Source organism: Ammospiza nelsoni, chromosome 4, assembly GCF_027579445.1.
Source record: "Ammospiza nelsoni isolate bAmmNel1 chromosome 4, bAmmNel1.pri, whole genome shotgun sequence".
NCBI classification, from domain to species: Eukaryota; Metazoa; Chordata; class Aves; order Passeriformes; family Passerellidae; genus Ammospiza; species Ammospiza nelsoni.
Genome location: NC_080636.1, coordinates 66918484 through 66942789, shown reverse-complemented (window position 1 = coordinate 66942789; position 24306 = coordinate 66918484). Strand labels below are relative to the sequence as shown.

General features: G+C 37.5%; 2 protein-coding genes across 5 annotated transcripts in view; both read right to left on the bottom strand.

Moving 5' to 3' along the window:
- Positions 1 to 362: 362 nt before the first annotated feature.
- Positions 363 to 12856, bottom strand: BDH2 (3-hydroxybutyrate dehydrogenase 2). 2 transcript variants are annotated; one of them, XM_059471314.1, is made up of 10 exons: positions 12807 to 12856; positions 11365 to 11445; positions 9796 to 9874; positions 7807 to 7903; positions 7185 to 7293; positions 5950 to 6010; positions 5135 to 5248; positions 4552 to 4610; positions 3748 to 3840; positions 363 to 2546 (listed from the first exon to the last, which is right to left on the bottom strand). In XM_059471314.1, exons 2-10 carry the CDS (start codon positions 11434 to 11436, stop codon positions 2493 to 2495), a joined length of 738 nt encoding a protein of 245 aa, XP_059327297.1. In that variant the 5' UTR covers positions 11437 to 11445; positions 12807 to 12856; the 3' UTR covers positions 363 to 2492. The 2 variants fall into 2 exon arrangements, with proteins under 2 accessions (XP_059327297.1, XP_059327298.1); XM_059471315.1 differs by lacking the exon at positions 363 to 2546 and adding an exon at positions 2688 to 2922 and having other exon boundaries at positions 12807 to 12847.
- Positions 12857 to 14647: 1791 nt separating this feature from the next.
- Positions 14648 to 24306, bottom strand: part of CENPE (centromere protein E) — a 37807-nt gene continuing 28148 nt past the window's right edge. For all 3 annotated transcript variants that reach the window (XM_059471021.1, XM_059471024.1, XM_059471022.1), the window contains 10 exons: positions 23327 to 23539; positions 21939 to 22148; positions 21207 to 21416; positions 19916 to 20137; positions 19099 to 19302; positions 18403 to 18515; positions 17811 to 17908; positions 17090 to 17249; positions 16401 to 16663; positions 14648 to 15591 (listed from right to left, as the gene is read on the bottom strand). In XM_059471021.1, coding sequence (XP_059327004.1) covers positions 15494 to 15591; positions 16401 to 16663; positions 17090 to 17249; positions 17811 to 17908; positions 18403 to 18515; positions 19099 to 19302; positions 19916 to 20137; positions 21207 to 21416; positions 21939 to 22148; positions 23327 to 23539 — 1791 coding nt within the window. In that variant the 3' untranslated portion in view covers positions 14648 to 15493. The remainder of the gene's footprint in view (positions 15592 to 16400; positions 16664 to 17089; positions 17250 to 17810; positions 17909 to 18402; positions 18516 to 19098; positions 19303 to 19915; positions 20138 to 21206; positions 21417 to 21938; positions 22149 to 23326; positions 23540 to 24306) is intronic.

Sequence of the window (24306 nt, the reverse complement as noted above, 5' to 3'; positions counted from 1 at the left end):
TGATTTATACTTTTCTGGTCCACCAGATTTTTGGCCTACCACGAAAAAAACTCTTTTGTGCCTTTTAGTGCAATTTAAAGGCAAGTGGTACTTATTTTCTTGCAAAGTACTTTGACAACAACAGCAGCAGCAGCAGCCATTTTTGAGCTACAATTTTAAGTGAGTTTAGAAACATCAAGTAAGGATGGTCAATGTGCAATAAGTATAATGAATTTTCTCTCCTATTCTTAATTATATTTTCAGAATACACAGTACACGTTCCCTTCGTTACTGTAAAGAGGAAATTCTGTTTTCAAGGTAAGCCTTATGCACCTACTACAAAAGGACTTAGGCCTTCATATTAAACTCTGAAACCATTGAAATTGTGTCCTGCCAGCCTTAATTTTTAATATTTTGCGTTTATGTCAGTGAACATTTTTGGAGCCGTTTTGGATTTGTGCCCCAACTTGATCCTGCTTGCCTGCCAGGGTCACTCGATTGAAATATTAGATTCTCTAAAACCCCATAAACAAACTACAGAAGGTCAGAATGCTCCACCCATGATTAAAGGTAAACGTTAAGCCCATAATGAGCCCAATGAAGCCAATATTCACAATGTTTTTCTCATTAGTAAAATCTAGATTTACATACAATAATTTCAAAATAAGAGGCAAGATTTTAACTAGATGTGTGTCATTATCTTTGAAATCAAGTAATTTATATTAATGTTTCAGCTGATATTGAAAAGCTTAAGCAATGATTTTATAAACATGGCAGTTGTTATTACAGAAACACACAAACAACATTGTACATTTTTCCTGTGCTTTGATTATTGATCAATCATATTAAGTAGCATTTTGTCCTTAATTGCTCCCTCACATATATATGTATATAATATATATGAAGATATGTATTAAATTACATAGAGTTGCATTTATGAACTAGATAAATGTTAAAGGTAACCTGACAGTCAGACCATGTAATTCATGTTGGTTTTAAGCAGTATGTTAGCAAAACAAATGCTTTGTGAATTCAGGTTATTCATTGCCTTAGATCTCTGGGACAGGACCTATGTTTTTTCCCAGAGTATGAAACTTGACAATAATACGTTTCTATTTCATGAATCAAAGCTACCATGTGCTACCACAATAAAAACATCAGCACATACTCTTGTAGAAACAGTCCTTTTCAGAGAAATTTTGCCTTGTGCTTTAGTGTGAGCTGTATTGGTACTTCAGAATAAGGCATAGAGCACCAAAGTATAGCACCTAGCAACAGATTTTACAGAATTTGTCCAATATTAGTACATTAGTACTTTAGTACATTTTGGAGACAAATATATTGGTGTACTGGTTTAAGGCAAATTTGTTACAGAATCTGCAAAGGAGGGCCCCTCCAGAAAGCAAAACGCACACGGCCCCTCCCCCCAACCAGTTCGGGAAAAAATTCCTTGGAGAGAGGTGGAAAGAACCTGTTTATTTGACTGGCACAGCACCCCCCAGCACACAAAATGAACAGCACCCGATGACGCCGCTCTGAGAAAGATGACAAAATCAGAAAGTCTCTTTCGTGGGTGGTGGCTCTGTTCTCAGTCCCTCCGGCGCTGGGCAGCTGCTGCAGCTGAACAGTGCAAACCCTCGGTGTTCCCAGGTCCCAGTCCGGAGCAGGTTCGAGATGGTCACAGAAACAGGAGAGGAGAAACAGTCCGGGAAGGAATGTGGACTGTTTACCTAGAACTAGCTAATAAGCAGAGGCCAAAGCAGAGCAGAAGCAAGAGCAGAAAAGGGAGCAAGCAAAGCAGCAAGCTGAAGCAAGAAGTGAAAAAAAACAGCCCTATGTACTGCTCGTCTCTGTATCCCTGATAAGGGAAACCCAAACAACACTTCCACTCTTCAGAGCCGGTCTTAAAGGCACAGAACAGATGAATGGGGATAGAAGCATCATAACGTCACCCCAGGACAATTGGCTCTATCTAGAGTGGTAAAATCCACTCCTTTTGCTTTTGTGCTTCAAGTCAAGCATATTCATGAAAATCCACCCATATATTTAAGAATACTCCTCTCACATATACCCCCATCCATACCTGCTAGAGTATTGCCCTTGCATAGTTGTTCTTGTGGGTATTTAATTGTATTTAATTTCCAAATACATGTATTTAATTTCCAAATACCTAGTAAGATGAGACTAAATATAATAGTTAATTCCTTTCATTCAGATTTTACTTAAAACACAACTCAGATTTTTTAACTTGAATAGTATTTTTGGCCTCCTGAAATCTTAAACATTAAACTGCTGTTCTTTCATGTTTTTGGAGCTGCCATAAATTGAAGCCACATGAAGTATGTTTTACTCCACTATTTCTCTATTTAAGGAAAAGTTAATCAGTAAGATCAATCTAGAAATAGCAAATTTGTTTGGAAAGACATCACATGCATGATCTCAATCTTTGCAAGAAACACCATCCTCATTTTTTGCCCGTCATAGCATGAATTTCCATTTGCAGGTAGAGTCAATCACAAGCTCCATCCTCCATCGATGATTAGCTCATTACCAGTCACATAGGCAGACTGAAATTACATAAAATAAACAATGATTTGAAGTAATTTTTCACAGCTATTAATTACAGGGAAACACTTTCTTTAAATTAAAAAATATGCTTTCTTTTTATACACTTTTTTTGTTTTACAAAAATACCTGAGTAAGTAATATAATATCTAAATAGAAACAAACAGAAATTGAGGCCTTTTACTTAATTCAAGGAAGTGTGGCAAAAGTATTACTAGATGCATTTAGATGAGAATGCATCCTGGGAGCATAAATTTAAAAAAGCTAGACTTTAGATATCTTACCTGCAGGAGTAAATACCTCACACTGTGATGTTATTAGGTCTGTTCAGCTGAGCAGAATCTGATCAGTTCAGCCAATAATTATAATGGGACCTAACTAAAAAATTAAATTATATGGATAGTGGGGTAAGCAACTGAACTGTTGACATTCTTCCTTATGTCACTGCTGAAACATTCTGAATATATTGAAAAATTGGAATTCTGTTTACACACCATTGAAAACCCTGTGAGCAGACTGGAAAAATTATTAGCATTATGGAAATACTAAACCCAAAATGAAATTGAAAAACAGACTACTGACAAATAGCAACATTAATACTGAACTAAATCCACTGAAGTATTTTGACATGGACATTAGGACTGCTGGACATGTCCAGACAAATCCAGTCCAGTTTCTAGTCTCAGTAAAATCACAGCAGTTGAAATAACATTGGTGTGTGCTCATTAGTGTTGGTGCTGTTTGAAGTGGTCATATGGAGTCTGGTGTGTAACATCCACAGTGGGTCTGTTGTTTTCCTTATGCTGGGATGGCAGATTCACCCTGAGCATTAGCTAAAATCTCCAGCAGCTCTACTAATTCTACCTCCTTAAAACATGATCTAGCCATGGCACAAGCTTGGTAAAGCTGACAAGCGCATTTTGTTCACCATTCAGGATGACCTGGGGTCAGTCAGTTTGCTCAGGTGACATGCAACCACCAGGCTATGGCACCAAATACATAATGCCTTGCAATCACTGTCAACATTCAGAACACTTTTTGTATTGCAGGATGAACTCAGTAAAAGAACATAGTTCGGTTTTAATTTTTGTTATAATCCAGCTCAAAAAGAATGGAAATTGTCCTGAAACAAATACCCTCTTTACTGGGAATAACAAAGTAGTACAGGATTCTGTGACAAGACATTTCATTGTCTATACTTACTTCATCAGAGGCCAGGTACACACAGAGATGGGCCACTTCTTCCGCAGTAGCCATCCTGCCAGTCTTCTGTCTGGCCAGAAAGTCCTTCAGTGCCTGGATATGCAAGAGCATTTGGGATATCAAAAATAAAATCCCAATTATTTTTACCTACTGACATCTACAAAGCAGTATTGGAAACAGGCTTCTAGTCATAACTTCCTTTAGGGCATTACGTAGGGAATTAAAGCTGGAAAAACATAAAATCAACAGGGATATGAATTTCAGGTTGAAAAACATAAGGAGACTTTTAGAAAGCAGCTAAATCTCTGATTCTAGAATAAAGCCAACATAAAATTCTTCTTCCTTTGGTGGTAGATATTCCCATGTCCTTCAGATGAGAACTTAGCGTTATCTAATAATGATGGTTAAATATCCCAAATAATGTGGAAATGCATAGGCCAGAATGCTCTGTCTGTGCTGTTTTTGCACTTCCTTGTGGCTGATACATGCCACAATAGAAAATTTCCTCTGCTTTTGCACTGGATACTGTAACCAACACTTGAAGTTGCTTCCCTGGATAAGAGCCCCTGTGCATTCACTAACCAATATTGTCCTTCTGAGGCTTCAGTTCTGGTCTGGCTGTAAGGCTTCTGTCTCGAGTTCAAGCTGACCACACTTTCAAAGGAGACAGCAATGTTAAGTTATCCACAATACTCTGAAATTGAGGACATTCTTGAATATGGGCAGAAGTACAACTATATATTCGTTTTTAAAAGAGAGTTAAACATATATACATGTGACCAAGCTAATAAATTGCTTTCTCACCTGTTCTGGGTTAGGCCGGGCTTGGATTCTTTCCTGTAAAGATGGTGTGTCAACAGTTCCTAAGCAAAATTTTAAATTCAGTGTTAAAAATCAACTGCATCAGCAATCACAACAAAAGTTTATTTGTTCTATTTGTATGTCTTAACACCTATGTTTAACTTTGCAATATAATTCAGGAGAAAGACTACAAAGCCACCAACAGAGCACAGAGTTTTAAATTTCTATAGAAGGCAAGAGTTTTGAGAATTTGTTTCAATATTTTTTGTATGGTTAAACAATGGTCGGACTGTTAGGTAGCTCTTGTCTGCTTCTAACTTCTGAGACTGCATCTTTGAAAAGAACCATTCAATTACTGTGTAATGTATGTGTAAAGTGCAGCTACTAGGTTAATCAGACTGAACATCCAGTTTAACCACAGAACAACAACTTTTCTATATTAAGCCTTTCAAGCCTGCCCTGTTCTTGTAGACTGCTGGTAACTTCAGTTAACACTTCCAAGTCTATTCTTTGTTAAAAAAAGCCAGACTCAATCTGGCCTTCTAGCATCTGCTCCTAGATCACAGGATAATGTAAGAACACTTACCAGGACACACACAGTTGCATCTGATGCCTTGCTCAATGAAATCAGCGGCCACAGCCTTTGTCAGCCCAATAACTGCTGCCTTTGAGGTACTGTAGGCACACCTGTTCACAACTCCTAACACAAGGTCCATGTCAAGGCAGCACAGAAACAGAGTTATAAAGGAAAAAAAGAGCCAAGATTGTTCAATATACACCTGCTTCTGGACTCCAGCATTTCCTGTAGCAGTTGTAGCTGCTCCATAAGGGCAGGCTAGTTGGAATGCCAACTGCCAGATTCTACTCAGGTATACACCAGAGGAAAGCACACAATCTTTCAATAGTTCAAGTCTGGGGAATTGTCTAGAAAACGTAACAAGCAGCAAAGATTTGGGAACAGTAGAAATCCATCTGTTAGTCATGATCAGGCTTCTTTTGAAAGCATAGTTATAGCACTTATGTAATTGTCATTTCTTTATTATATCTCTGAAGAACATATGTACCAAGATATCACTGGAAGTAATACCTTCTTAGTTAATACATACTGGTAAAAAGAATGCTACAAAACATTAAAAAAGCTCAGAGGTAAGGATCTTGGAGTTTCTACAATTTTCTATCTGTCTCCTTGCATTTATGTTTGAGTTGAATGTGTTCCCTTTTTTTCCCTAACTGATCCCTCCACAGGATTTAGAAATAGCTTTGAATTTAGAATGTCCTCTAAGTTCAAGGTGGCACAATATTTATATTGTATATCCATCACCTTTATTTATACAAGGACTTCTATATAAATTTACATATTTATATCAGGATTTATATAAGGAACTCTAGCAAGCTACTGACCTTTGATGCTGGATGCCACAGAAGACATATTTATAATATTTCCAGATTTCTGTTTAAGCATCTGCAAAGAGAGTACTTATGTCACTCAAATGCAAACTGTTTTGTCATCTGCAGGTTCAGCAAAACAGCCCACAGCAACACACAGAACAGCCCTACTTGATACACAGGGCAATAAAGCTCAGTTGGCATGGGTAGGTGCCATTGACTGAAGCAGTAAAGCAGAGTCTCCCTGCTTTAGGGAAACTGAGAAATTCTCCCTCAGTTCCCCTGAGCCATGTCAGGATTGAACACTATGGCAGGAAAGGATTTTTTCCTAGGTTGCCACCTCTCAGTCATTGCCCTCTGTCACAACAGTAAGTTACACCACACAGACATCTGCCCTTACCATCTACAAATGAAGCAACTCACTGATCCCACTCAAACTCTTCTTGTTTTGGAGAAGACTAAAGCACAACACTCTAGCATCTATGAATTGTAATTTTCTTCAAGTTATGACCTTTTTAGGCATCCTAAAATCTGATATGCCTGACATTCTTAAAAACCCCCAAACTTTGAAAATTAAGTTCAGCTAAGAAAAAAAACCACCGCCAAACAAACTAAAAACCAAACCAACCAAGCAAAAAAACCTGGAAGAATACTGAAAATAATAGCTGTCATCCAGTCATAGTCACAGCTTTCAAATCTGGCCTTGGCATTTATGGGAATGCAAACACCTTATTCAGTCCACAAGGTTTTGTACACCCAAACCTAGTGATTATGGAAAAACCAAGAAGCGTCTTGGAGCTGCTACGTTCACTGAGCTGTTGTGCTCTAATCAGCATCCCTGAATTTTTCCACAGGATAGTCTCCAGAGCTGTACAAAATTCATATTAAAATAGATGATTTATTTACACTTTGTAGCAGTGGTATTGTGCAGCTGTGTGCTGTAGTAGAATAAGTTAGCACTGTATTGCAAAGACTGCATCACTGCTCTGCATAAAGTCTGAAGTATTTTAGCTATTTTACATATGCCAACTCCCCAGATAAATCCTCTCTACCATATCCTTTAGATAAATTGTCTACTTGAAATATGCAATGAAGAGAATGTTTAATAGTAGGATAACTATACTCTAAGGGCCCCCCATCCAAAGTGGCACGCTTGTATTTTGTACACTGCCACAGTGGCAGCAACTCTGATCTGTCACACTTTTAAACAATGCAGCAGAGACTGAAAGTCATGGGCAGCCAAGCCTTGCCTTGGGGAGGAATGTCTTGATCATCAGGTACATGCTGCGAACATTGAGGTTCATCGTGAAGTCCCAGTCTTGCTCCTCACACTCCAGAATGGTTCCATGATGAACAAACCTAGAATGAGTGCATAAAGTGGATTACTGTCTGTAGATTACATTTCTGTGACTCTTTTTCCACTGCCGTTTTGTAGCAATTAACTTTTCCAAGCTTTAAAGAGAGCTCCTTTGAAGAATGCAAACAGCAGTGTATTTCTTCTGGTAAATATCAAGGACACAAAGCAGACTCAATATGTGCAACAAAATGATTGGCAACAGAAGAACCAAAAAAAAGAGAAAAAGCACTAGCAGACTGTCAGGCTTTGTTCACTGTTGTGCTGGAAGGGCCAAAGCCATTGGTACAGGGTACCCATAGAGTGAGGAAAACACAAGTTCCAGAGCTGTTCTATCTTGTCCTAGGTTATGTGGCTGTGCAAAAAAAGTCCAGTTTTGATGGAAACACATGGAGGTTTCTATTAAGAATATAAAATCCCTTAAAACATAACAAATAAAATGCATTGAAGTAATAGAAAGTAGTTCTGGAGGACAGGGAAAACTGGAAAAACAGTAGTAGCAAAGAGATTCTGGTTACCCTGCAACGTTACAGAGGACATCAATCTTTTCAATCTCCTTGGCCAGATTTTCTATCTGCTCCTTTTTGGTGACATCCAGAACCCGTATCTGAATGCCTAGAAAAAACACAGCATTTGCTTCAATGTATTTCATTGAGCTGAGTGTTTTTCTGATGTGCTGAGGATAGCACTTGAAATTCAATTCACTCAATGATTAAGTTTGTGCAGTGGTTAATCTGGGACAGCATATGATGCTATTTCAAATTTCAGGAGAGAATGAAAATGATCAACTGTTTTAATTGTTATACAGCATGACAAGCAGATGAGCTAGCTTAATTTACTATAAAAACATTCCAAAGAAGTTTGAATTGCACTGTAGTCTCACAGAAGAATTAGAGAACTCATATAATCATAATAAACTTTCACACTCATTATCATAGAATAACACCTGGAACTAGTTACATGTGTCTTACAGTCTCACTACATGCCACATTCTCATGTGTAGTTGATGATATTATGAATGAGCTTTATATAATTTAATTAATAAAGCAAAATTATTTTGCATAGACAATTAAAATCATGAGGGCAGTCACTCTGGAACAGGGTCCTGCAGATGAAATTCCATCCTTAGAGATGTTCAGAACTTAATGAAACATAGCCCCGAGCAACCTGCTCTAACCAGTGCCACTTTGAGCACTAGATGGAACTACACGGCGTCCCAAAGTCTAACCCAACAGATATGATTCCATGAAACACTGTAAAGCTCTCTGTAAAGCATCTGAGTATTGTCAAAGGAGAATTTGATTTGAAATGGATAAAACCCTGGGTTTTTTTGAAACCAAAGCACCAAGCTTTGGTTTCCATGAAAAGGCTTTCTGTGCCTTAGTTAAATGTAGAGACACTTTTGAAGAGATTTGTGCATTCGATCAGACTACAGGCTGGTGATTAACATCACATTGGAATTACCTCTCCTGGATAAAATTCAAAGACCTCAAAGTGCCAAGTCTTGATGAATTATAGACTGACTAATCTTATGTCTAAAGGATGGAAATGGCTCTGAGTATATGGAAAATTATTTCTTTCCTTGTGAGCGTACTAGCAGAGGAAAAAAATGTAACATTTTCCCAAATACCCTCAGAAGGAACCCGAAAAGCCCTCAAGTTCCCAAACAATTACAAAGGGATTTCTTTATGTGAGCTCCATTTGGCAGAGCCTGAAAGTCATGCTAAAAGTTGTGCCAGCTGTGGTTTTGTGTATTTTACTGTCAGCCTTTAGTAGGAATTCTTTAAATCCACTTTCTTCTCTCAAATCAAGTTAGAAGCATTGTCAGCTGTGAACTACACAAAGTCTTATTTTTATTTCAATACTGAAAAAATACTTTTTAACCTACTATCCCACTTGTGATTAGAAACACGCCTGTGCAAAACCTGCTCCTTGAAGCATGTTCCTGTGTTGGCAGTACAAAACAACCTTCAGGCCTGAACATTTATACCACAGAATAGGCATATCTAGTGTTGCTAGAATTAGATTTCTAAAGACATATGGATTCTATAGGACAATACAGAATGCATTAAAAGGACAAGCCAAGTATGGACCATAGAAATGCAAGACACTAGGTTTACCTTTTTGTATAGTGGGATGTTCTCTTGATCAGAGAAAAAAAACATCCCATGCCTTCCAGAGTGATGCACTTGATAATTAGCCTAGTGAAGGCAAAAGGTAACTGAAATGGGTGCTGTTCCAGCAAACGTCAACTTCTTCTGTGACACAAGAAAATCAATTATTCCACATGTCTGGAATAATACTCTGATATGCTGACGTTGCAATATTTTACATGGCAAATCTCTGTTCTTTTATACCACAGCATAAAGCAATGCAAACATCAGAAGAACTAGTCTGATTTTCTTTTTTCCTGTCTTTTTCAAGTTTTCCTATCCTCAAAATGTATCTCAGACAGCCTACACAAAACTTGTAAGAGCTGAACTAATGCCTGATGTAGGGCCATTTACCTGGATATTTCCCCAGTTCTTGCAGTTTAGACTCATTGATGTCTGTAGCAATGACTTTGGCTCCTTCTTTAGCAAAAGCCTGGAGAACACAGAAACAGTTTATATTTAGATATTCCAGGTCATGCCAGAAATAAAATCTGTTTTCTTTTCAGGTGCTTTTTGGCTTGAAATAGGAGCCAAGCCAAGCTGAAGGTAGCTGATATCTAAGTTTTCATTCTGGGCATATCAGGGAGTTGCAGACAACTATTTAACTTTGTGTGATAAGACAGATTTAAGGTGTTTTCCCTAAAGGAAGGAATCTATAAATAAAGTATAAGAACAGTAACAAGACTAAGATAATGGAAATTATTATTGCCCTTATTAGCTGCAGTAGTAAGCAATGGGGCTAGAACTGTCTGTATTGTTAGATTTAAATCTAATTTAAATCCATTGTTAGATTAAAATATTACAAAATTTGACAGGTAAAGGCAGAAGTCATAAACCAGGATTTTAAAAACAAATCCTTTGTATCCAAGTAATTGGAATAGAACAATATTGAAAGCAGCATGACTTTTGATATTTAACCAGAGACACTGCTTCATTCTTGACAAACTCCTCAAAAGCCTCTTTTTATTGTGATTACTGATAAATCAACAGCTAAGGAAGTAAATTCTGTCAAAAGTATTCTGACATCTTGGACTGGTACCCCTTATCTTCAAAATAGGTGTCCCAAGTGCAGCTTAAGAGGATAGTGACATTAACCATACCAGCTTTTCATGGTTGGTTGGGTATTTACAAAGTGAAGTCATCAGGAGAATTACCTGCTCCTTGGACTGAGTGATTCATGTAAGAGCCAAGATCAGCAGTCTTCTGTGTTCTCAGCCACACTAATGAGAAACTAACCAGTCTAGCAAAAATGCTACAGGAGCTTTTCCTGAGCTGTTAATTACATTAGAGAGATAACAAGATAATTCTACTGGGTTTTTTATTTGCCATGGAAAAGGGAAGTAGCAGGAGAAGAACTGGTCAAAAGGAGTTATAAGCTAACTGGAAAGTTAATACATACCTTAAATTCTGTTTAACAGTAATCAAACAACATTCGTAAAGGGTTCCTTACAGTTGCTCATTGTGAACAATGTGCTACTATCATGTGAACTTGGTTTTGTCAGTCATGAATATAGGTAAAATACCTTGGCTTTACTGTAAGGGATCCTCATAGTATCCAGCCTTAGACCAGGAAATATTCCCTCTATCATCTCTATTTTCTTCCAGAACAAAGCAACAGAGATGTTGAATAAAAGGTACAGGCAGTACCAACCATATATTGTTAAAAAAGCAGATGCAGCTGTCCTCAAATCTGGTTCTTATCCTTGTCTAACATCTCCACTCAAAGATTTTCATAAATTGAAACAGCACAAAGCCTGCATGATACAGCATAGTGACTACATTATTCCCTGATTTTTTCACTGTGTGCTTCTAACATCATCTGTGGTTTATTAATTCAAGAACTGGTTTGGTGCAGGTGTCACTGGACAAGCTAGAATGAGAGACCTTGCACAGGCCCAGCAGAACAAACATTTTCCAACTTACAATAGCAGCTGCTCGGCCAATGCCCTGTGCTGCTGCAGACAACAGGATGATCTTCCCATCCAGCCGCCCCATGGCGCTGACCTGCACGGGAATGAACAGAAATTTAGCAAACAAGGCAACACCATCCCCCCCTGGAATCAGATGCAAACACATTCCCAAAACTAGACACGATCCAGGGTGTACCTCTGCCATCACAATTGTCCTGTGGCCCTCAGTTTTCCAGAGTTCTGAGAGGCAGGGCTGCCCCATCTTTTTCTTTTTTTTTAGTAGTACGTAAAGGGTCTCAAGAAGTCAAAAGGCATTTGAGCTCAGAAGTTAAGCTTCATTATAACAGAAATTTGATTTTATTTTTTCTTAAACGGGCAAAAAAAAAAAAAGGCAGTACAATAATTGATAACACTAGATTTAGTGTTTCCACTATCTGTGGTATTCTCAGAAAGCAGGTCTGTCTTCTGTTTCTCTACAAACTTTTCCATGTCCTAGACTGCAATACATCCCACACAATGCCCTGGCCTTGGTATCTGCCCTCAGTTGTCTTAGAAATCCTCCAGCACAGCAGGCTCCCAGGCCCAGTGAAGCAGGAAAGTGTGGGGGAATGAAGCCCCCAGTCTTGCCTCTTGTTCCCTGTTCTCAGGGAACACTGAGTGTGCCTGGGGCAGTAGGGAACCTCTAGGATCTGCTACCTTAGCCTAGGTGGAGCAGCCAAAAGGCAAAATACAGCCTTGTTTAAGTGCTGTGTTAGGTTTAACGAAATACAGCATACAAAAATGCAGGCAAACAAGTGAAAACAAATACCAAATCTCAAAGAACTTCCTAAAAAGTGAGGTCCCTGTGTTCTAGTCACAGTGAAATATCTGGAGTTTGTTAATTGGGTTCCCCATAAGCTAAACTGCTGCATTCTCATACTCCTCCAAGCAACTTCGTCTATGTAGATATGGGTGTAGAAAGGTGTCATAAGAACAAAGTCCTTAAATATACACACAAATCCAACACATCAAGTACTTCACTGGGAAATTAAAATAAAGGTACCATAATCTTCCCTATGTTAGCAGCCAGTGCTGTCCTCTATAGATGTTCAAATCCATGCTGTGACTCAGATTACTGAGTCAAATATAGTATCCTACTTTTTGAATAAATTATTCTTTTATTTTGATCAGAAATTCTGTATTGTTAGATGTTTTTCTTAACAAAAGTTGCACCAAAACTGTTTCCTGCAAGTTACACATTCAACAAATGAGACTTCTGAAGCAATGTAATGGAAGAATTTTTTTTCTTTCCAAAAGCCACCTGGACCAGTTCAAGTACTTGCCCAAAATGCCTTAACACGTGGGAAGCAAAATGCATTATAAATACATTTTTCAATCTAATAGTCATGTTTTATGAACATTTGCCATACTGATTCTACGAAGCCTTTACAAATAAATATTAATACAGTCACTCACCAAGAGATCTAGAACAGCTTTGCTATATTCACCGACCCTTGTACCAAAGGAAGTTCTATATTTTTTTTTTTCCCTGTGCTTGTTGGGATTTGTAGTCCAACCTGGACGAACGTAATTTCCTGTTGAAATACTGAGATGCTGCCATCTAGTGAAACTGAGGATTTTAAAAAAGTGTGATTTTTCTCCTGCACACGAAAGGACACAAAAGTATCACCAGCATTAGCTGACTCTTACAATGGGAATTCAAGAGATCAGTAGGATTCCCACCAAAAGGCCACAAACCTGTTTTTCAAGCAATGTCTTTCTGCAATGTAGATTATCAAATTCCAAACCAGGACAAAACTTATGTGACTATTTTTTATTGTTGTTAAACTGGAGATTTGCCAACTTATCTTTTGTTTCTAGTGGTTTAACTAGCATATATTAAAGCAGAATGAATGTCATTAGACTGAAAAATTCTAGAACAAACTAATTTAGCTATAAGCTCACACCAGACTTAAAGCTATCTGATAGTATTATTAAGGAATTTGGTGTCCTGCCTAAACATCAGTTAGTTCTCAGAAAAGCCACTTCTGTGGATAAAATGGGACACACATACACAGAAGTTCAGTTTATCCTGTGTTTCTGCTAAGGTTTTCTTTCTTTTTAAAGCTTTCTAAATCAGCTCCCCAGTAAACAAAACCTGTAATGACTCAATTTGCTAAAAGCACTTATCCTTATGCCCCTAAGCTTTTGCCACCTGTTGCAATAAGTTTCTGCTTTTTTTAGTTCAATCACCAGAAAAATCACCAAACGTAGTTGTTTCAAGCAAGTAATAATTAACAAAAAAACCAATGGAAATTGTATATAGAAGAGGTATATATTTATATACACCTTCTTTCCCAATTCTGGAAGAAAAAATATCAGTCTAATTCATTTATTAGAACAACAAAATGCTGGTGGCCAAAGGAAATCTCGTTTATCATAGTAGGAAAAAAAAAGTAACAAACCAAACAAAAAAAAAAACCAACCCAAAACAAACCCAGGAAACTTACAACCAACCTCAAAAAAGAAACCACCACAGACCTACCAGCACTTTGTATTTATCCTTATCCCTGTCAGAAAATAAACTCCTGTGGCTGTGATCAGAAATAAGACATTGCAGTGCCCGACTCTGTAATGGTATTTGGAACCTGTATATCATCATGCCTTTAAAAGCTTTCCAAAACACATTCCAGGCTAGAGATTGAGATAAATCCTTGCAGCTTACAGGAAAAGTAGTTGGCAGTTTCCAGCCAAAGTAAATAGAAGGTTGATTCTTTACCAAAGAAGTACCTCCATCAGGTATATAATCCTTGTGTGCCTCCTCCAGTTCCAGTAACTGCTGAATGCTCAGGAACATGTCAGTGGAGGCATCTGCTTGTCAGTTTGGGTGATCCTAACAGGACCTAGCATCACAGAGATTTGTTCCTCTAAAATAAGGATGATGCTTTTGATGCAGGTATCTTCCTTAGGGTATGACTTTCTCATCTCATGGTAATGATTTTATCCTTAATGGAGTTGATCACAGGCTCTGAGTGGCCAATTCCTATTTAGTTGGTAAAGGAGTGCAGGAAAGAGAGGAGGATCTATATTTTAGACTTCAACCATTTTCTGATAGACCCAAAGAATTAAATAAAACTTTGACAATAGTAAATATCTGCACAAGTAATTACTGCAGAAGGTTATAGAGGATGGAGACAAGAATAATAATAATAATAATGGAAGTGATGAAATCAGTGTAAAAGACTAATTTGGTAACATTTAGACACAATGTTGCAGTCAGCATCCCTGGATCATAGCACAAGTGAACAGCAAAACCATTTTTACATATTTAACACAAACTTTATTGTCAAGTCAAAATTTCTTGTATAAAACATACAAAATGTAGGTCTCACAATACAGATAAGTAGGTTAATGAGTCCATCTTGCCCCAATGATCTGGTTTGTTTTCCCTTCACTAGAGAAGCAGAAAAGTGTGAAGTTCATTGCTTCCTACTTTAAAAAAGTGCAATTAGACAACTTCAGACAGGTATATTGAAAAATTATGCAAAATTCAAAGTTATTCACTGTACCATAATTGGCTGAGCTGCAGAAACTTTTAAGGAGTTTAAGAGGAACCCTTGATTGTGTGCTCTACAAACACAAGATCAGTAACTTCGGTTGCAGTGACCTAAGAAGTCAAGATTGTGGTGAAAATGCAGTTTTTGTTGGCCCAAAGAATATATGGTATAAAAACCACATGCTAAGAAACAAAAAGAATATTTCTTGCCAAGTCAACAGCACTCTGAAGATTGAAATATCAACACCTCAGAAAAGGGCTGTTTTAGGAATGACAGAATGAAAACTTTGAGACTGAGAAGTTTCACAGTAGATTAGTTTGTGATCCATTCCTTTTCCCTTTTTTTTTAATACATTAGCTTCCCTTTCCTATGAAAAAAATCCACACCAAAACACCAAAGTAGAACATCAGCAGCTTAGCAGGTTGTGGGGCAACATCTGGTTTTCCATCTTTGTCCTCATATTCCAGCTTTCTCAGCTGTGAGAAGTAGAAACTCCAAGACAGCAAAGATGGAAGCAGCTGATGGTTTTTAACCTGAAGCAATTTTCTTTTGTATATGCAGATCCTGGCTGTAGGCACTGTAAGGGCAGCTTACAACAGAGCATCTTTACTGGGTTTTGCAGTCAGGGGCTTTATCTCTGTCTGGAGTCCCAAAGAAGTGCCTAAGATGTTCTTGTGTGGACTCTCTGCCCTCAGGTCGTGTATCTGTACAGAAGACAAGAACATTAAAGACTTTCTTAGTTAGACAAGCAGCAGGAGTACAGTGATTTAATCTTGATTAGTGTTTTGTCTGTCAGCTATGAAAGCTTCCCTCTGGGGAGCTTTGTGTTGTGAGGAAAGCTGTGCTGTTACCAAGTGGCCATCACAAAACCAAATAATGAGTCATGTTCTTTATGGAAGCCTGCTACTAATACCTCAAAACCTGGCTACTCTTCAACATGTCTGCTGGAGCCCTCTGAAAGCTGTGAGAAGCATGAGGGCAGAAGGTCACTAAAAGTCATCAGGCCAGATACAAGAAATCTGAAGTGATGCTGAGGAACAGAAGTTCTCATCAAAACAGCTATTATTGCAGCTGGGACCATGCAGAGTAGCAAATGCAACATCAAAGGCTAAAGTCTACCATCTTGAAAAACTTCAGAAAAAAGCTAACCAGTTAACTTTATATAGTTTTACCAGAAATCTGTGCTTAAGCAAAGTTAAAAAAGCAAAACATTTTAGAACACCAGTTATCTAATAACAATATTTTGCTGATTCACTTCTAAAAGTCACTCATCAACAGTTCCACTGTAGAAAAGGAAAAAAAGGTTTGTATATTCTTCAGCAGGCGAAGGATTCATTTTGGTATTTTGATTCTGTAGAGCACACAGAAGCTTCACAGCTCAGATGGTCTGCTTTTCAACAGTCATATGACAAACCATTCAGGAACACTGTTACCATGCAAGTTTCAGATCTCAGGCCATCCCTTACATTTTGCATCTTCAAATCTTATAGGACACTACCACTGTGTTACGTACCTGTTAGCACACCCAAGTTGGAATTATCAAAGAAATTTGTTGGACGAGTCGGATTTAGAGGTTTTGGTAGGTCCTGAGTCACTGTTTCCTGAGAAACAGTTTCCTTACAGGGTGAAGGTGTTTGCTCTTTAAAGAAGTATGACACTGCCTTCTTAGGAGACTTTGGTATTGTCTCTCGAGTAGTTTCTCTTAAGGATTGTTCTCTCAATTTTAGTGCTCTTTGTTTCCATTTCCTGAGTTCTTCTTTCAGTTGAAGTTCATCACTGCAAAGAAAAGAACCCCAGCATTCAATTAAGGAAAGTTTAAAGCAATTTCTTTAAGAAAAAATTCCTGAAGAACAGAGAGTTCCTGTATTTTCAGATGATGTGTGACAGACATGGCAGTATAATAGTTGTGTATCTTGATTTCAGAGGATTTTTTTTAAACTGAAATTCCTTCCAATGTACAATTCAAGTGTAGCTTCCATAATTTAAAAGATTCTTAAGAAAGTAAGCAATTTAAAGTTCAAAAGGCCTCTATGGCTTTATAAGCCATAAAACACTAGCTTTAAATAAAAGTTCATGATGTGAAATCTAAAACCAATGGTTACTCATTTCTATAGGTCTCCCAGAAACATACACTAATGATGTACATAAATACATAAATGTACATAAATGATTTGACATGCTGCTAGTCAGCTGTCCGCTTACCTCAATAGAAGGTCATTTTGTTTCTTCAGCTGCAAGTTCTCTTTCTGTAGCTTGGCTTGTTCAGATTTTAGAACAAGTATTTGTGTGCTCTGCACAATACCACTGCCACCACCACAAGTAAGGGGTTTTTGGGGTTGCTGAGGATCTGCTTCTTTCAGCACTAGAAAATAGATTTATACAAGTGTGTGTGCATAATTTGGAGAGTGCTTAAAATCAAACCAATACATTTTTTAGCCTATTTCTTTTGTGGTCTTATATGTCAAACTTCACTGGGTTACAAGTGCCATTCCAACAGTTACTATTTTTTCTACAAAAAATACACCTCCCACTATTCACACTGCCAGGGAGATAATAAGAAACATGACAGATTCTTCACTGGGCCATTTAGAGGTAAACTAGTTATTGTTCCAGGTATGTCATAGCTTTGATTAGAACTAGGTATTCATATGTCAAGGAGAAAGTGGCAACATGAGCTACCACCACTGCAGCTTATCCCTCCACAAGAGCAAACGTGGCTGGAGAAAAACACAAGAACTGCTGTGATTGTAATGCAGTTCATATGCAGCTGATGGAATCTACTTTCCATCTCATCTTCCAATGCACCCAGTTCCCCTCATACCCTTTGAGTACAAGGCCTGCATCTCAATCTCATCTTCAAAGATTTAGCCTCAAAACTCAGAGTTTAACATGAAAGAGTCCCTTCTATTTATCTTGAATTTACCAGTAACATCTTGCTCTTGGTATGCTCTCCTCAGTTCTTCTTTTAGCTTTGTTAACTGCTGTTCTTGGTGTTCTGCAAGGGCTTCATAATTAGCAAGTCTATATGAAGCAGAAAGGGAGGGGGAAAAAAACCCACAAAAAACCTCAGTTTAATAATTATTACAGTTTCAGCTGAATTCCAATGAGCTATCAAATACAAGACACAGCCATGTTTTACAAGAAAAACTACATAAACCTGGTTGTCAGTTAGCTTTTGGATAAAGTGCACCCAAAAGCTGGACTAATTATTTTTGGTGTATCCTTCTCTCTAATCAAGTAGAGAGTGCTTTCAGTTATTGCTTTCCCCTTGCCTTCTTTTGTGAGAACAGTTATTTCATATATGGCTGAACACAGTTGATTGAGAAATTTTGGTGGGTGTATAGGGAAGAAGTTTTGTAAGCAACCCAAGGTGTGTAGAGATTTTACTTTCTCTAACCACTATGAAAACTTACAACACCTCAAGCTGAATGCTAACTACTTATTATGTAGGAAAAGAGCAAAGCAGAAGCTAAGAATGAAGTAGTTGAGAATTGTAAGATAAAATTTGAACTTACTTCCTTTCAAAGGAGTTGGATTGTTTGATTCTTTCCATATCACATTTTACCAATTGTGTTTTGAGATGGTCAATTTCTTCTTTGTACAGCTCAGCACCTTCATCTAATTTTGCCTGAAAATAAAATATTTAGTACAAATAAGGGCTTTTTACTTAGCAATGAAATTAAGGGATGTTTACCTTGTATCTTTACTATAGATCTGCTGGATTTTGCAGGACAAGACCAGGAGCAGGAAGTTATTTTCCACTAAGGTGGCTCACATTACCAACTAGCACTATAGTAGCAGTTGGTATCCTACACTGGTGTATTACATGCTACCATATTTTAGGAAGTTTTGCTGACTTCTGTGCAGATATAAATCTGTGAATTCTAAATTAGCATGCAAATGTTGAGTAAATAGATCATGTTTCAGTTTAAAAGTTTTAAGATGTTTCAAGTGCTTCAGAAATGCATCACATACAAGTGACACAGTTTATAGAATTGTAATATGGATTCTAAATGTTGCCACTGATGGTTGCACTGGTAGAATGTGAAACTGGCTGCTAAACAAGCAAGTGGAATTTACTCTAGGAATGCCATACAGAATAAATACATTGACTGGAGATATGGAGAGCTATGTTTCACCTACAACTGTTGTCAAGCCTGCTTTGTGTCTTTAATCAGAGGAGAAAGAAGAGTGAAGTATTTTGCTCATACCTGAAGACTCTGTTTCTCTGTTAAGGCAGTCCTGAGGCAATTATCCATCTCATTCAGTTTGGCTTGCAGTTGGGTGAGCTCACTTGTCTCTGTTCTTATTCTCATCTGTGCTTGTAACTTGCTTATCCTGTCATCTCTCTCTTTGATACTTTCTCCCACTTCATTTATTACATTTTCTAACTTCTGAATTTTTACTTCCATAGCCTATTGAGATACATCAATCAGTCAGTTATGAGCAGTAACAGTAACAGCACATGGTCATATTCTTAGCAAGAACTAGCAAAAACCCAAACCACACAAAAAAAATCCCAACACTACAGGCTCTATAGCAACTCTTCATGTCCAAGTCACTGTTTTATGTCACCTTTTAATAGTCTAGAACACTCAAGTCTAAGAAAAGAAAAAGTGTTTTGGAGAAGGGTAACTGTGGCATAAAAAAATGAATTATCAATTCTTGTGATTAAATAGAGAATTCTTCTCCAGCTTCATGTATAGTGAATACCATATACTTACAGGAAGCATCAAGAGTATCACCCTATTAAAGTCAATACTTCCAAAGCAAATAAAAGCTTTCATATCAATTTCTAAACTCAACATCTATTTGTGTACAGAAATCAGGCAATTAAAATAATCATGTTACAGGCAAGAGCTCAAAATTGCACTTTGGAAATAAAAGAGCTACTGAAATAAAGTGTACTCTATTTGTATTGTGGTGGCATAGATTTAAAGTTGCCATCAATCCTTATTTTCAGTTTGGAGTACTCTCCCTTAGAAAGCAAGCATTAAAGAAGCTTTCCTCAGAAGCAAGTACTGGTACCTTTTTATCTTGTTCTGCAGCCTTTAATTTATTATGAAGCCTATAATTTTCTTCTTCTAATGCCAGACTGGCAGAGCCACCAGGGGCCAGTTTTTCTTTTAGAGTGTTTAGATACTGAAGCAACTCTTCATTTTTCTCTTTTCTTTGTTTTAATTCAACATCAGCATTTTTACTATAATCAGCAGTTCTGGCATCCAGTTCTGAAGAAAGTTCAAGGAGTATCTGAAAATCAGAAGCATTACATAGAATATTTTTTTAATCTGCTAGAAACATGGCAAGTGAAGAAACAGGAAGTACCTTAGCCTGCATTATTATCACATTCTTGTTTCAGTGCCCCATTTGACAATGCTTGCTGTCAGAAATAGTATCATTATCACTCAAAGAACAGTTTAATTTACAAAAGAACAGGAGGCAGGAAGGGGCACAAGACACGATGATAGTGTATTGCAGGTTTACAAGTATTTCTGCATTAACTCAAACTCTACTATTAAAGAAACAAAATGAACTATAATGGGAAGACTTCTTGAAAGTCAGCCAGAGAAAACCTAATTATTCACAGATTTTTCTTACTAGAATGTATTCAATGACTAAAGGGAATTAAACCTGCACATTGGACTATTCTAGAAACCCACATGTTTAACATGTCAGATAAATAAAAACTTCACAATTTTCAGGAAATGACAATGTTTACTAGATTTTTGTTTGTTAAAAGCTTTGATCTACATAATATTAGGTTAGGGAATTCTTGTGAAAACCTTGCCAACACTGCAAAATCCTAAAAGCGTCAAGACAGACTATTAACTCTACAGAAGAAACTTATAAAAATAGGCTAAACTTAAGATTTAATCAGAAAGATGAAATCTTGTGAAATCCTGGTCATAGTGCACTAAATCCTGAAAAATGCTCTCCAGATTTCCAAAAGAGGCAAGCGGTAAGCATGAGAAAGAAAGGAGTGCAAATATAAATTTGACTGAGTCAAAAATGGCTATAGTAGTTTTGATAAAGTTTGGCAAGACAAGCAACATTTTTCAGAATTCAGAATAATAAAACCCCAAATAAACAACCCTATTCCCATTTATTAACTAGTAAGTCTTTTAGAAAGCAACTTTTCAAGTTTAAAAAACTTTTGAAAATCTTTTAAATATTCCTACATTTTACAGTTGAAGTATGAGTAAATGCTGATAATAAATGAATGATGATTTAAGAGCCTTTTTTGTGTTTTGTTTTCAATCATAGGCATTTGCAGTGCTTACACGAAACAGATCTCTGATTCTGTAACATTTAATTTTACCTTCACTTTAGGAGTCCAGAATTTAAAAATTTGCAGGAGTCTTTCATTATCTTTCTTTAGTTCTTCTTTCAATTCCTCTGTATCCCAGTGAGTTTCTGAACAAACTTCCCAGAACTGTATTGTTTCTTTTCTAGCACTTGCTTCCTGGTCTAACTCTGCTTCTATGCAGAGAAGTTCATTTTCCATTTCTGATACATCTTTGAGAATGCTCTTAAAAAAAAGGGAATTAAAATTTAAGTACTGGTTTGATTATCACATGTCTAAATATACCTTCTGTCCTCTCACTTATCATTATAGCAGGGAGTCTGTTTTAGCATCTAATTATCATTTCAAAGGAGTTTTGCTAGACTTAAAATTACACCCTATTGGGAAAGCAAGAAGACAATCCATGTTCCTGGGACACGTGGAAGGGGGGGGGGGGAAGTGCTTATTAGCAAAAGTTTATTCCATTGTTTTAGAACAAGTTATCTTGGTATTGAATAGTATGTAATGTAGAGGGCAATTTAGTAAATAACAGTCACAAGTATTTTCCAACCTAATAATTTTATTTTCAGCTGCTTTATGAAGCAAAACCTTATTATAGAACTAGCAGCATAAAAAATACCTCTATTTTTTCACCCCTCCCTTAAAAGAAGTTTTAACAGATAAAGCCAATGCCATTAGATTCCCACCACCACATGACCCCATGCCTTGGAATGGGTTTTTATTGTCTATTTTTTCCCCAAATATTACCTCTGCATCCAAGTAGAAACTCTGCAGTCCTTCACAGCTGTTTAACTCTTGAGATGATACTTCATTCTGCTTCAAATTAATCTTCCTGAGACACTGAATCTGGGACTGTAGGTGATCTTGTTTTCTCTTTTCCTCCAGCAATTCCATTTCATACTTGTGAACAGTAGTGTGATATTCTCTTCTCTTTGTGCAAACAGAGCTGAAGAGAAGCTGTTGCAGAAGCACAGAATCTATCAGTGAGCCTGTTTTAAAATGGTACCCTGCATCCAGCTAAAATACAGTATTTTATAATTCAATTTATTTACTCTCTGACCCTCTAAATGTCCAGGATAACTAACATGACTAAGAAAATCAGGTTCACATGTGCATTATAGTAATGGCATGTAAGCCTTTTAGCTGAGAGCACTTGTCCAGTACGCTATTTGCTGTAGACTCCAAAAAAGCCAAGAAGTCTGAAAGGCTGAGACAGTCTTACACAAATCTAAACTTTGAAAAACAAAGTGTTCTTTGTTATATTTATTTTCTCTTGGAGTTGTGAAAGGTGCAGATGATCTATAAGAATAATATCATTGTGCTGATTTAAAACTTTATTCTAGCAGAGCTCACTAGTTGAATCTTAAACATCTTTAACCATGAAAGTTAAAAGCCAACTATGGAAAAAATTAAACCTACAATGTCTGTGTTAAGTTATAAAATGAGACCCTTTGGAATATTAGTTCAGCTTCCAAGTTAATGGTTATTTGTAGACATCACTGACTCTCAAGAACCTCAGCCCCTCTCTCTAGGCCTCTGCATGTTTCCATGCTCTAACCAAAAACACCCCCAGCCCTTAGTATTTCATGGTAAATAAAAGAAACAGAAAAAACTGTCATTCACTGTACCTCTGCATATGTTAACAGGAATTCTTCCCCAATTACCCTTAACCTTTTTGCTAATAATTTTAGCCCAATGGAGAAACTGATTCCAAACGGGGGAAGGCTGTAAAATCAAACTACCTGGGCAGTTTTGCAGAGTAAGGATGCATCTCCAATCCATCTTGCATATCTCTTTCCCCCCACAGAGAAATAGTCATCTATTATTTGATTTATTTGATTTTTCTGTACTCTAGTACAGAAAGGAAACTCCATTTTCCAATTAAAATGGAATAATATTAATGAAATAATTCTGTGCAAAGCAGCAACTACAGTTAAAAACTAAGTTTGATTTACAGTTTAAGATTGTAAAGCAATTACTCTTCAGCTTATTTTCTCCAATATATGGATTCTCAAAATGCAAAGCTAGAGTACATAAAATCCTAGCTGTTACCATTGAGAGTTTATTTTAAAAAACCCCAAACCCAAATCCAAACAATATGAAGCATCCACATATTCAGCATTATAAGTTGGTACCTTCAATTTGGTCAATAATTTCTGGAGACGAGTGTTAATATCCTCATTTTTAGTTTGAAGCATTTTGACTTGTTTACTCTGCTCCAGTGGAAGCTGAGGTAGTATCACAGCTAGCAGTGCTTTCTGACTGTTCAGTTCACTCTTCAGCTTAAGAGACACTGTAGATAGACATTCATATCTCTTCCCCATACTTGGGAATTTCTCAAGAAGCTCCTAAATGCAAGAGAAACAGATTAATTTGTTCACAATGAGGAAAAGTGTGATTAGCTATAAACAGAAACATAAAATAAATTACCTGACTCCAGGACTAACCCCTACAGTATGTACTGGTTTTACAACAGGAAAAGTTATTATGATTAAGACTTCAGTTTTGACTTGCCATGAGGATATGACAACAACACCAATCCAGGCACAAACCCAGATAATTACCCAGGCAAAGTGCTTCTGTTTCAGGTTCAACAGCTGAACTGCCAGGTCACAACACACCCCATGCAGTGCTACAGGCTGGGGGAATAGTGTCTGGAAAGCTTCCCAGCAGGAAAGGAGCTGGGAGTGCTGGTCAGTAGCTGGCAGAACATGAGCCAGGGTGTTCCCCAGTGGCCCAGAAGGCCAAGGGCATCCTGGCTTGTGTCAGGAATAGTGTGGCCAGCAGGACTACAAAAGGGATCAGCACTGGCAAGGCCACACCTCAAATCCTGTGTTCAGCTCTGGGCCCCTCACTACAAAAAGAACATGGTGGTGCTGGGGAGTGTCCAGAGAAGGGCAATGGAGCTGGGGAAGGGTCTGGAGCACAGGTCCTGTGGAGTGGGTGTGGGAGTTGGGGGCGTTTCAGCCTGGAGAAAAGGAGACTGCAGGAAGACCTTATCATTCTACAACTGCCTGAAAGGAGGGCATAGCCCTCTTTGGGGGTCAGCCTCTTGTCTCCAGTAATGTGTGATAAGTTGCACTAAGGGAGGTTTAGACTGGTTATTAGGAAAAAT

What these genes read in the sequence shown, in the direction of transcription:
- BDH2 (XM_059471314.1), bottom strand. Translation starts at nt 11,436, where the DNA reads ATGGGGCGGCTGGATGGGAAGATCATCCTGTTGTCTGCAGCAGCACAG. An exon ending in AGAACTGGGGAAATATCCAG is followed by an intron (nt 7,904 to 9,795) that starts GTAAATGGCCCT and finishes TGTTTTTTCTAG; the next exon opens with GCATTCAGATACGGGTTCTG. An exon ending in GTCCTCTGTAACGTTGCAGG is followed by an intron (nt 7,294 to 7,806) that starts GTAACCAGAATC and finishes CACTCATTCTAG; the next exon opens with GTTTGTTCATCATGGAACCA.